We start from the raw sequence: 11897 nt of genomic DNA on the forward strand, positions 1-11897 counted from the left end.
GGCACAGCCAGCAGAAGGATCGGCCCAGCGCCTCGATGACATCCCAGATCTGGGGCTCTGGCTCATTGCTGGTGGTGTGGCCTTCAAGGCAGGAAACCCGCTCATCACCAAGGGCAGAGAATCTGGCAGCTCCAGGCAAGGGTCAGCTTCTGTCCTCAGGGAAGGATGCCGGTTGGTGGCCGGTGGGCACCAGCTCTGGTTCTCACCAGGGGCTGCTCCTGCCCCATTTGGTCTCTAGGGCCTTGGCCTCTCCCCACAGGGGGCCATTCTTTTGCTGCCTCCCACCTCCTGAAGACCATGTGGCCCCTAACAGGAACCACTTTCAGGGCCCCTTGCTTTGGGGCAGTGCATCTCACAGGTTGGAAGGGGCACACCAGGAGAGGCCTGCTGTGCCATGTGGGTCAGCTCTCTGGCCGGGGATCCAACTCAGGCCGCAGTGGCTGGTGATAGCTGGATAGTGCTGAGACTTAACCCCTGCACCACCAGGCAGGCCCCAAGGTGTGTTTTAAATTTCAGTGAAACGCAGATGGCAGTGTGTGGGCTGGAGAAATGGGGGGCGGGGGGAATGAAAGCTGCCCATCCACACCCTCACCCTGGGTGCTGCGCCAGGGCCAGAGGTGGTGTGTAGCAAAGGAGCTGGTCTCCCTGTGGCAGTCGGGAGCTCGGTGCTCATGAGCCTCATTTGCCCCACAGGCTGCAATTCCGACGACAGCCTGTGTGAACAGTCCCTGGAGCAGGAGCTTGCCGGCCACAGGCCGTACGGTGAGTTGCCGGCGCGTGGCCTCCAGGCCATCCTGTGGCCAACCACAAACAGCCGAGAGAGGAATCAGGCCACAGTGGAGACGGGACCCAACGCTCCTTCCTCGTGCTCCCCAGAGAGCTGGGCCTCTGGCCTCCGCTGACACACCTGTGTGACAGGACGTCACCAGCACCTGTAAGGTGTCTGGCGGGTTTCCGGGGAGCCCAGGTGACCTGTGTGGGGAACATGGTAGGCCCCTCTGTGAGGACTTGGATTGAAGGCCTCCAGAGAACTGGCTGTATTTAGTCTTAGGCGTTGCTAGAAGCACGAGCCAATGAGTGGGAATAAATTGTTGACAAAAAAAAACGGAATCAGGACAGCCTTTCCCCAACTCAAAAACTGCTTGGCTTCAATAATTTAAAAACAAAAAATAACGAAAGGCCTAGAAGGCTGGGAAGGTGGCTTCAGCCCGACTCCAGTGGCCGTCACCATCCTCTGTGCCACCATCCGAGAAGCCTCGTGGTGGGAGCCGCTGTCTTCACCTGACCAGGACACCGGGATGGGGACTTACGGGGCTGTCTCTGCCCGTGCTCTGATTCCTGGGGCTTGGGGTGGGGCTGGGCACCTCGCCCCTCAGAGCTTGAATGGAGAGAGGCACTTTAGAGCCACTGGCTTGTGTCTCAGTCAGCCCCTTTCAGTGAAACGCACATCCTTTTTAACAAGAGGATTTTTTTTCTTTAAACGTCAAATTTCCCTTCTCAGAAAGAGACTTAACTCTGCTTTTACTCTGTTCCACAAAAGCCCAGTATGGGTTAACCCAGCCCCAAGCCCCCTTGCTAGCCAGTGTCTTCCAAACACCTGTTCTTTGCAGAACTCCCAGCATAGGCAGTTGAGTGCCCCACAGAGCCATGCAAGAGCAAGCTCGGGGTGCAGGGCTTCGGTCCCCAGTGTGTCTCCTTTCAGCTCCACACCAGCTGTCTGCTGGACGTGGGTGCACAGGACTGAAGCTGGACAGTGGGGCAGGCTGGCGGCGGGGAGACCTCATGCTGCAGGGGTGGGGAAGGACCCGGAGGGGCGGGCCAGCAGGTGCCCTGTAAACGGAGGCGCTGGGCAGCCAGGAGAGCTGGCTCCAGAAGGTTGATTTCCTCTGGAGGGGGCGGGGGGCAGCTGTGAACTTGAGAGAAGTGCCAGGACGGCCAGGACAGCTGACGCCCGTTCCTGCCTCGGAGCCAAGTGAAGCGGCGCTGGCCCCCAGACCCCATATTGCAGCCCTTCTCCTCTGAGCCCCTGCTTTCCTGGCCCCCCACTCCAGATAGACAGCCAAGGCCCAGGCTGGGGGTCCCTCGTGTGTTCAGGAGCCTGAGCAGCTGCCAGACCAGCAGCACCCCATTCGTCTGCTTCCTGTACTGGCGTGAGATGCCTTTGTCATGCACAGCCCTAGACAGAATAAACGCAGAGCGTTTTGCCACTTGGATGAGTGCTCACCTGACGCTCAGCTGGTGACCGGCTGTCCTCGGGGAGCACTCAGAGAAGGCCCCAGTCTGTCCTTTGCCACACGGGCTTCTTGGAGTAGGCAGTTTGGTCCCCGTCTCTGGCCATCGGCCCTGCAGGGTAAAGGCTACCCTTTCCCTCCAGCACCCCGGCCAGGTAGCTTAGTGAGCAGCAGAAAGGCGTCCAGCCACAGCTCGCCTCTTCACCTGAGAGGTAAGGGGTGCTTCCTCTTGCCTGCGGGTGGTGCATTTGCATCTTTGACTCCCAGGCTCAGCTCAGGAGGTGCAGTGACAAGACCCCGCCTGCAGGCCGCCCGCCGACACACCCGGAGCATGAGTGGATTCGGCTTCAGATTCCTTCCCAGCTGCCACAGGCCAGCTCTGGGCGCCTGGACAGGCCACCGGGCCTGCACCCAGCCACACCACTCTGCAGCGGGCGTGCAGCAGTCGGCCTGTTCCCCTTGGTCAGCACAGAGCCCATGCAGCTGACACTTTCCTTTTTTGGTTTTTTTGTGGGGCAGGTTCCCTGTGTTTGAGAAGCCGGTGCAGGACCCTAGTCTCGGGTGTTTTCAGAGATGTTCTTAGCCCTCCCCTTGAACAGCTGGACGTAGCAGGTGCTAACGAAGCCTTTAACATGTGAGGGGTGGGCCTCCTGAGCTGGGTGCCTTGTGCCTTGTAAGGTAATTTAAACTTTAGCCAAGGCCCTTCGCTTTTATCTCAGGTTACTTTGTAGATGCCAAAGTGAAATTTCAACGGATTCTACAATGTTCTTAATCGGCAAAACCCCAGCCCAGAGAAGGGAGCCCTGGCTTCCCAGCCACGTCCCCTCTGGTGGAGGAGAGCAGAGGCAGCCCTGAGCGTGGAGGCCACACAGGGAGGCTGATGTGTGCTCCTCTCCGCTGCCCACTCTGGTCCCCAGGCTCGGCCGATCAGCTCCATGGCAGGTCCCAGAGCTTCAGCAGTGAGGACCTGATCCCGAGCAGGGACACGGCCACTCTGCCCCGCGACACTGGCGCCCCCGGACGTGCCATGCTCAGCCGCCATGAGTACCCCCCACCCTGGAATGGGCCTCTCCCCCAGGAGGGCGTCCAGAAGAGGAGCGTGGCCCAGCCCCACGCCGGCGCTCGGCCCTGCTCGGCCTCCCCGAGCAGTGAGATGGTCACCCTGGAGGAGTTTCTGGAGGAGAGCAACCGAGCCTCCCCCATCCTGGTGAGTGGCCCGGTCTTCAGTCAACCAGGACTGTAGGGGGCACCTTGGCCACCCAGTCCCAGGGTGGGGCCAGCACCCTGGCAGGCTGCGTTTCCGAGAAGAATCCTGAGCGCCCACTTCACCAGCAGAGGTCAGCAGATTTTTCCGGTAAAGGGCCTGACGGTAACTGCGTCTGCCTTTCCCCGGTATTCTCGCCACAGCTGCTCTGCTGTGGATTCGGGACAGCCAGCAAGCGCTGTTCCAGGAAATCTTTCCTTACGGACACTGATGCTTAAATTTCATACAATTTCCATTCTTGGAAAAAAAAATTATAAGCCTTTTTGAGCATGTGTAAGTGATTCTTCCCTGGCAGGCCATATGGAAAGTGGCCTCACTGGGCGGGTCCCGGCTGCCCTTTGCTGATGTCTGCCCCGCACCTCGGCCCCCCCCCGGCCCGGCCGGTGTGAGGACACCCTCCAGCGTCTGGTGTAGCTTTCTGACCCTCATGCAGGTGCGCGCACACTTGTCCGAATTCAGTAATTCTCACTGGCTATTGAAAGGATCTGCCTTGCCGCTGATACCTTTTAAGGACTTCCCATGCCTTGACAAACTGTTCCCTTCGAGAACAGTTGAACTTCTTCCAGCACGTAGTGACGTCTGCGACCCGTGCGGATAGGCCAGCGTGGCGGAGAACATGGAATATTTGCGCAGTAGCCACCGAGCATCTGCTGTGTCAGGCTGTGGGTGTGGTGCCTGCTCTCGTCCTGGTGTGTGGCTTACGGGGGACAGTCTGCACCCCAGGTCCTCTGCAGCCACACCCTGCTGTGGGGTGGCCTCTTCCCTTTCTGGGCTCCGGAAAAAGCTGTGGGCAGCTGTGAGGGGCCTGAATACGGCCGGCTCTGGTTTCTCTTCCTCTCTGTGGCTCAAGACAAAGCCCTTGTGAAGAGTCAGGTGTGGTGGAAGAACAAGGGAAGGCTGGTCTGGGCCTTCCAGTTCACTTGTGGCCCCTGGTCTGCTCGATGGGGAAGCGAGGACAGATTGAAACCACGGGACGCTGCTTCCCCCTCTTCAGCATTCTCGTTTGTGAGGGGGTCAGGGACTGACTTGTCCTGTCTGGGCTCTGCCTGGCTTGGGGTGAGGTGATGTCAGGCCTTGAAGTGGCCCAGCAGGTACAGGAGACTCCCATCCTGGGTGGGGGAGGGCCTTCCCAGGACCCCCAGCCTCACTCCCGAGTCTCACGTCTCTTCTCCTCTCTGTAGGACACTTCCAGTTGCCGGGATGACCTGCTAAGTGACTACTTCAGAAAGGCTAATGAGGCCTCCACCAGTGGGGGCCAGCCGGGACTGCCTTCCAGGAAGGAAGGGGCCAAGATGCCCACCAGCTTGGTCGCCCCCACCGTCAAGATGGCTGTCAACACCCCTGAGGGGAAGCTGCTGAAGCCGGGGCAGTATGTGAAGCCAAATTTCAGAGCTGCTGAGGCTGAGGCCCTGCCCAGTGCCCCTGCCAGGCAGGCTCAGCCTCCCCAGAGCCTGTCCCTGGGCAGACCCCGGCAGGCCGCCAGCCGGAACACGTCCTTGAGCCGGGCCTTCAGCCTGGCCTCAGCAGACCTCCTCCGGGCCGGCGGGCCAGAGAGCCTGCAGCAGGAGTCCCCGCTGAAGCCAGGGGTTTCTGAGGCCTTGGGCGGCCGAGAACCTGGCAGCCACACTCTGCAAAGCCCCACACCGCTCAGCTCCCACAGCTTGGCCCGGGAGCGGACCCCACTGGTGGGAAAGGCTGGAGGCTCCTGTCAGGGTCCAGGCTCTCGCAGCCGGCCGCTGGACGTGAGGCGCTTCTCACTGGCTCCCCCCAAGGAAGAGAGGCTGGCCCCCCTGCAACAGTCTGCCACGGCCCCAGCCATTGCCACAGGAGCGGTTGGGGGCGGCAAACCCCAGCTGCAGCCCTTCTCCCCTGGCCTGTCCCCAGCTGCCAGGACTAAGCCCCAGGCGCCCACGCTCGTGGGCGAGGTGGCCGCTGTCCCCCCCGTCCGGGTGGGGATCAGCCTCTCCGAAGGGGATGGGGCCCCGGGGCAGGGCCACATGGAGGGGATCCCTGCCAAGAGCCTGGGGAGGGCTCCCGACGTGGCCCCCCATGCCGGCCGGGCCCCTGAGGACCTCAGCCGGGCGAGCAGCTCCAGGAGCACGCCGGCCTCCCCAGAGCCGGGCGGGGACCCGCAGACCGTGTGGTACGAGTACGGCTGTGTGTGAGCCAGCGGCCAGGGCTGGGCGACTGACGCGCCGCTGACCACACTGCCGGCCACTCTGTCCACTGTGGAGCTGGAGGGGGACTAGAAGGCGGGGAGGAGGGTTCCCGCGCAGTTCTACTGCTTCTGTTAACGAAACACTGTGCCAAGCCTTAAGAGGACCACTCTCAGGTGTGTAACGTGTCTTCCTTACCTGTAAGTAGCCTCCAGCAACCGCCCACTTTAGCCTGGGGTCGCAAGCGGCCCCCGAGCAGACACTATCTGAGCGTGCCTAGTACAGCACTCTCCTGCAGCCTGCTGACCTCGGTGTTGGGTGCACGCCGGGGAGTGTGCCCGGCCGGCACTCTGCTGCGCCCTCCTCCCGACGCCGTGGGATCCTGGGAGCAGCCCAGACTGCTGAGGGCCACGGGGGACCCAGAGTCAGGCTGGCTGGGTGCTAAAACCCTGGAGTGTTGCCCTGACATTCCTGGGCTCCGGAGCACTCCCCAGGGCCGGGGCTGTCTTTAGGCAGGTGGCCACTGGCCTCGGGCCTTTGCCCGCCTCCAGCCGCTGGACTCTGGGGCCACGTGGCGGCCTGCCTGACCCTGGCTCGCTTCTCTACAAACACTGGATCTTTCAGGCCTGGGGGCTGGTGGAGGGGGACAGGGAGGAGCCCCTGCCCCACCCCCTCCTGGCTAGTGTACAGCCGGGACGTGTGTGCAAGAGTGAGGTACAAGCTCAATTTGTCACGTGGCTGCCGCGCCCTCCTCAGATGGGATGTCAGTTTATCGAGGAACTTCTTGCAGTAGAAACCAAATTTCTCTTCATACACACGCTCACGTGGAATCTCTGTCCTCTGAGGGCCTATTTATGTGTGCCGGGAGCCGTTCTCCGCTCTCGGACTGTGCTGCTTTGTTCTTGTCAGGTTCCTGGCGCCCTTTGTTCTTAGTAAAGGTGCTCTTTCTGGATCTTACTAAACCTGGTGATTGTGTTTGTGGGTTTCTCTTTTTTCTTTTGATCTAGAATACTGAGAAAGATATGGGAGACCTCTGAATGTCAGCAAGACCCACTTGGGGCGGGGCCGTGGGTTCTGTTTGTTCTGGAACACGAGGACAGGATTGTAATAAAGTGGAATGGAATGGAAGCGAGTCCTGGTTCTCCTCACGGCACCCTATCAGCAGCCTGGGGAGGGGGCTCTCGGGGCTCCTGCTTCCACGCTGGGAGTCCCCCTGGGTGCTGGAACCCAGCCAGCCGGCCTAAAGCTCGGAGTCTGCCCTGTTCTCAACAACTTTTTGCCAGATTTGCATTTTCTTCTCAGTGACTTGAGTCCCATTCTGTTAGGGGGTTCATAGGACGAGGATATAGCTTCAAGTGTCCCTTCTCATTTTCCCCAGGCCCCTCCGGGAGGAAGGGCTAGAGTAGACCTCACCTGGGGTCAGGTGCTGTCTGGGAGAGGCTGGTGGCGGGCAGATTCTGGGCTGCAGCAGTTCCAGGGCCTTGAGTGCTGTCCAGCCCCTGTTCGGTGCCCCTTCCTGTCAGACTTCCCTCTCACGCCGTCTCTGCTCCTCGGCTGCTGTCTGCACAAACTCCCACGTACCCAACTGTTCACGGTGCCAGCAGCAGCCCCCTCTCTGGGGGGTCTTCATCCTGTGTGACCTCAGGGCTGATCCCTGGCTCGCCGCACCTTGAGCCTCCGTCCGGTGACACGCAGCTCAGGGACAGGCCCCAGTGCGCCCACCTTAACCCTCGGTCATCCATCCGTGTGCTCCCTCTGGACTCCCCGAGAGCCACCTGCGCGCCAAGCCCTGGCTTCCTGCTCTGAGAGCTCTGGCCCTCCCTGCACCCACCCAAGGGTCACCTCAGGGCCTTCTGAGCCTTCTGTCCCCGCAAGCCCTGCCAGGAGGCAGCCCTGAGCTCGGCCCCCCACTCACCGCCCAGCAGTCGCGGCTGCCCTGCTGGACTGGGCATCCTCTCGCCCCACAGCCCGCCTCTCGTGGGTTCGCCCGGCCCGAGGCATCTCGAAACCTGCCCCCAGCCCGCTAAGTTGGGAGCACGTGTGTGTGGGCTCCCAGCCCTCATTCTCAGGGTTATTGTCTCGGTGCTCAGAGTTCTTGCACAGTCAGGCAGGGGCTCTCACCGGCAAAAGCCCTGGTAAGGGAAAACCAGAGTCTGCTGAAAACTTCAGGCAGACGTCAGAGATGATAGGCTTGACCAGTGGGAACATGGCGCGACCCCCACCCAGGCAGTCGCCCCTGGTCACTCCACCCCAACTGACATACCCTATGAGCACCCCCCACTCCCTCCACCCTTGCCCATCTTTGCACTTGCCTCTAGTAAATAAGAGGCGCCTGTGGGTCAGGGCTGCACGTCACTGCCCCTTGCAGCCCCTGAAGGTCTCTCGCTGCTCCACGTGGCCTTTGCTCTTTCTCTCGGCCCGCGACTCCCCAACACTGCCACCCTGAGAGGCGACAGGCACACATGAGCGCGCACACACCAGATTTGGGGTAGACAGCCAACCAGTTCCCCTTCACCCCCAGCAACTCGGCCCCCAGGGTCCTGACACTCACCCGGGGTGCCCTCCCTGGGTCTCCCCGGCCACGCCTGTCCCTTGTAGACACACTGGCTCACCTCCCGGCGTGCCCGGCCCTCCCATCCCTCTCGCCCCAGACAAGCTCGTGCACATCCACACTTTAATTACCATCTGTTCCCAGGAGGCTCAGACAGCTGCGGCCCAAACCTCCAGGTCTGTTTCCTGCATGGACGTGTCAGGCACCTTGAGCTCAAAATGCTGAGCACACAGCTCGCGCTACCCCCAAAGCCTTTCTGTGCCCTGTTTGGTCAGCCACTGTGGCTAACTGCAGGACCTCAAGTGCACCTGTCCACCCTGGCTACTGTGCATGGGTGAGCACACCCCCCGGTAAGGCCAACAAACAAGTCAGCAGAGCACAGTGCACTCTGTCCTGCAAATAGCTGCAGCCCACTACTTTGCTTCAAGCAGAAGCTACAAGAAGCCCCAGGTGCGGTACAAACATGCACCCCACTCCCTGTGTGGGGCACATTTCCTGTTTTTCCCTGCACGTGCAGACTATATATACCCATGGGCAGTCCTAATAAACACTTTGGATGCCAGAATCCAGGCTCCTGCTTCATTCTCTCGCGTCTCCAAGTCTCCTAGGTTCGGGCGAACACAGCGGTCAGCTAACCCACCCCTCGATGGGTTAGCAGCAAGCTACTCCACCCAGAGGTTCCGTGCCCCTCCCTCTCCTCCTATTCCAGCCATCACTCCAGCTGCTCCCACTCCAAGCCTCACGCACAGCCGGCCAGGTGAGGGGGACCCTCGGCAGGTGATTCCTCCCCTGGGGCCTGTAGCTGAGGGGTCACCCCCAGTCGTGCCCCTTCTGAACTCCCTTTCTGCCCTGGTCTGGGGCGTGTGTGGCTTGGTGTCTGTCTGGATGCCCAGGAGAATCTCCACGTGGCAACTGGAACTTCGCACCTACAGCGTGGGGGTCAGTTCTTCATAGAGAGACGGGACCAGCTGAGGCCAGAGGGGCTCACCTGGGGAGAATGTGAACAGTGAGCAATCAGGAAGCATGTGACTAACCAGGGAGTGTCCAGCCAGGTGCTAACCAGCCGGCCTCGGGCTGGGCGGTGTCTGACCACTCAGGTACTAAGTTGTACTGCCAGGGCAGCACAAGTCACAAGTATAAAACTTTTTATTGTAAAATCTATACAGCCGAAGGATTCTCTTAGAAAACCTGCCAAACTGTATTTTGTAGCCAACCTGTGCTTGCAGCTGACCAAGGTAGCCGGAGTGGCTGTTGGCTGAGTTTCATGGGGACGAGGAAAGCGGGAACAAGCCAAAGACGAGGTCAGCTGATGCCCCTTCGGCGACCTGCTCCATCCAGTCGTAGTTTGGAGTGTGGGTGAGAATGGCCTCAACTTTTCATGCCAACCCAGTGCTCACAGCCACAGACAGGACATGCTTGAAAAAGAGGTGGCATCATACCCACCCACACCCCACTTGAAGTTTAACCTACACTTACTAACATTTCTCCTTCACTCTCTTAAGTTTAGAGACTCCAGCCACTGACGAAAACATACATCAAGCCGACTGGTGACATCTGCCCATTTCTATGAAGTAAACGCTCCAGCCCTGGCAGATTTTAAGTTACCAGCCTGGTGTTGAATGGCCGATGTATAATGTCACCACCTTATAACAGAAAAGATGTCAATTAGCTCAAGGGCACAAGTTATAGTAAAGTGGAAGTGGCGTGTTTTGAGTATGTTACCTTTGTTTTTCACATGATATTTAATCAAAGTGAATTGCTAATGTGTGGATGTGTTTTTAATGATGGAACATACTTATCGAAGGGCTTGCAAAACTCCTGGAAATTTTTTTAAGATTTATTTATGCATAGACCTGGGGCGTAGGCCAGAGGTGCGGGGGGGATGAGAGGATTCACTGGAGACAGAGTGGGGGGCAGAACAGGCTGACCTACTTAAATACACAGCTGAGGGGAGCAGTGGGGAGACAGGAGAAGTCTGTGCCCTGTGGGTCAGCTCCCTGGCCGGGAATTGAACTCAGGGCCATGGGGTGATAGTGCTGAGACGAGGCCCCAAAACAGTCTTGCTCTCACAAGCCAGCCCAGGCTGGCTCCAGCACACTACTAGAGAACCCCCTTTTAGCAATGGGCTACCCAGGATGAGAGAACGCTGAGAACAAATGACTAGAGAAGAGGCACAATGGTGCCCCGTAGCTGACGCTGTGCATGCCCAGGCTCCCTTCCTGCCCTCCCTGGGCCGAGGAGAGGGCAGCACTGGGGTGTGTGGGTTGGACAGAAGAGCAGATTCTCCTTGTCAGCGTCCAAGCGCTAGCAGCGGGCACAGCAGAACCTCCCCGGCCTGATGCGAACTCAGTGCTTCCAAATCAGCCTGCAAGAGCCTGGCTGGCGTGCAGGGCCCGCCCTTGGCTCTGTGCTCACAGGCGAGTCTACCTGCCTGGCCGGCTCTCCTTTCACCCTCCTCCACCATCTCCAAGGGCCATTGAAAAGGGTGGGTCTGAGGCTACTACACCCCGGGAAGCAGAGGAGAGCCCATCGCGGACTTCTTGTTAACAGGAATAAAAGTCTCAATGATATTAGACTAAATTTATATTAGATAATCCAAATGAATCCAATCCGGGAAGCAGTCCAACAGATTTTTTTTTCACTGTGAAAACTGCTCCAACAAGCACAAGTTTGAGTTTAACTTACAAAGGTAGGAACGTGAATCATTAGCATTAAAAATACTTGGGCCCTCCCTGGTGGCGCAGTGGGTTAAAGCTCAGCCCTATGAAGCTGTTCACTGCAGCTTGAGTTCCATCCTCGGCCAAGGCAGGGACCCACAGAGCACAGCAGACCTCTCCTGTCTCCTGGCTGCTCCCCTCAGCAGTGTATTTCAATCTGCCTGTTCTGCTCCCCACTGTCTCTGGTGAATCCTCTCACTCCCCACACCTCTGGCCTGTACCCCAGTTCTTATATGCATAAATAAATAAATCTTTGAAAATATAATTATTCTTGACAGGGACTTCTGGTTTGAAGTCATTTTGACCTAAAGATACGTAGGTGTAGGGAAAGGTGATACTGGGATTCTCTCTCTTCCTCTCCCAACAATGCCGTGGAGATGCAAAGACGGAGTCCCCACTGTTCACATCTTCATCCCTCTCCCTGCCATTGGGTTTGAAATGGCTGCCGATTTACACCCCTTTCCAACGCACACCTTTGCCATAGCTGCTTGGCAGACTAGCCCCTGATGAAGGCGGGGGGCTTTGCTCTCTTTTCAGCCAGCACCGGGAAGGCTCCTTCCTGGGACATTCGCAGGTGCCCACACTCCGGCCGAAAAGTGGGGGTACGGTCCCCACCCTGCAGAGCGGACATCATGAAGGGACCGGCAGGCCTAACATATGCGAGCGGGGGTGGGGGGGTGGGGGAGGCGGGGAGCGGCGGTTTAGTCCTGTGAGGCACAGACAGACAAGTCCTCCCCTTTTCTAGCTCCCGCTTTGGGGCCCAGCCCCCGCCCCCGCCCCCAACCAGGTCACACTCTCAAGCCTGAGAGCCGCGAGAGGCAAAACCAGCCCAGCTCCAGGGACCCCAGATAAACAGGAGGGCTGAGGCGGCCCTCCCCCGCGGAGAAGCCCTTCCCCCAAGGGCAATGGCCCGCGGGCCCTGCGGCCGCCCATCACCAGGGCGACCTGTCGCGCGCCGCAGGCCGCGGGCCGCACTGG

General features: G+C 59.3%; 1 protein-coding gene across 1 annotated transcript in view; it reads left to right on the plus strand.

Annotated features, from left to right (window-relative positions):
- The window catches only part of CCDC88C (coiled-coil domain containing 88C), a 115285-nt gene extending 108524 nt beyond the window's left edge, over window positions 1–6761 (plus strand). The window contains exons 26-29 of the mRNA XM_004682042.2: window positions 694–762; window positions 2375–2443; window positions 3149–3438; window positions 4677–6761. Coding sequence (XP_004682099.1) covers window positions 694–762; window positions 2375–2443; window positions 3149–3438; window positions 4677–5660 — 1412 coding nt within the window. The 3' untranslated portion in view covers window positions 5661–6761. The remainder of the gene's footprint in view (window positions 1–693; window positions 763–2374; window positions 2444–3148; window positions 3439–4676) is intronic.
- Window positions 6762–11897: the final 5136 nt, after the last annotated feature.

Source organism: Condylura cristata, unplaced genomic scaffold (genome assembly GCF_000260355.1).
Source record: "Condylura cristata isolate star-nosed mole 26May11 unplaced genomic scaffold, ConCri1.0 scaffold00013, whole genome shotgun sequence".
NCBI classification, from domain to species: Eukaryota; Metazoa; Chordata; class Mammalia; order Eulipotyphla; family Talpidae; genus Condylura; species Condylura cristata.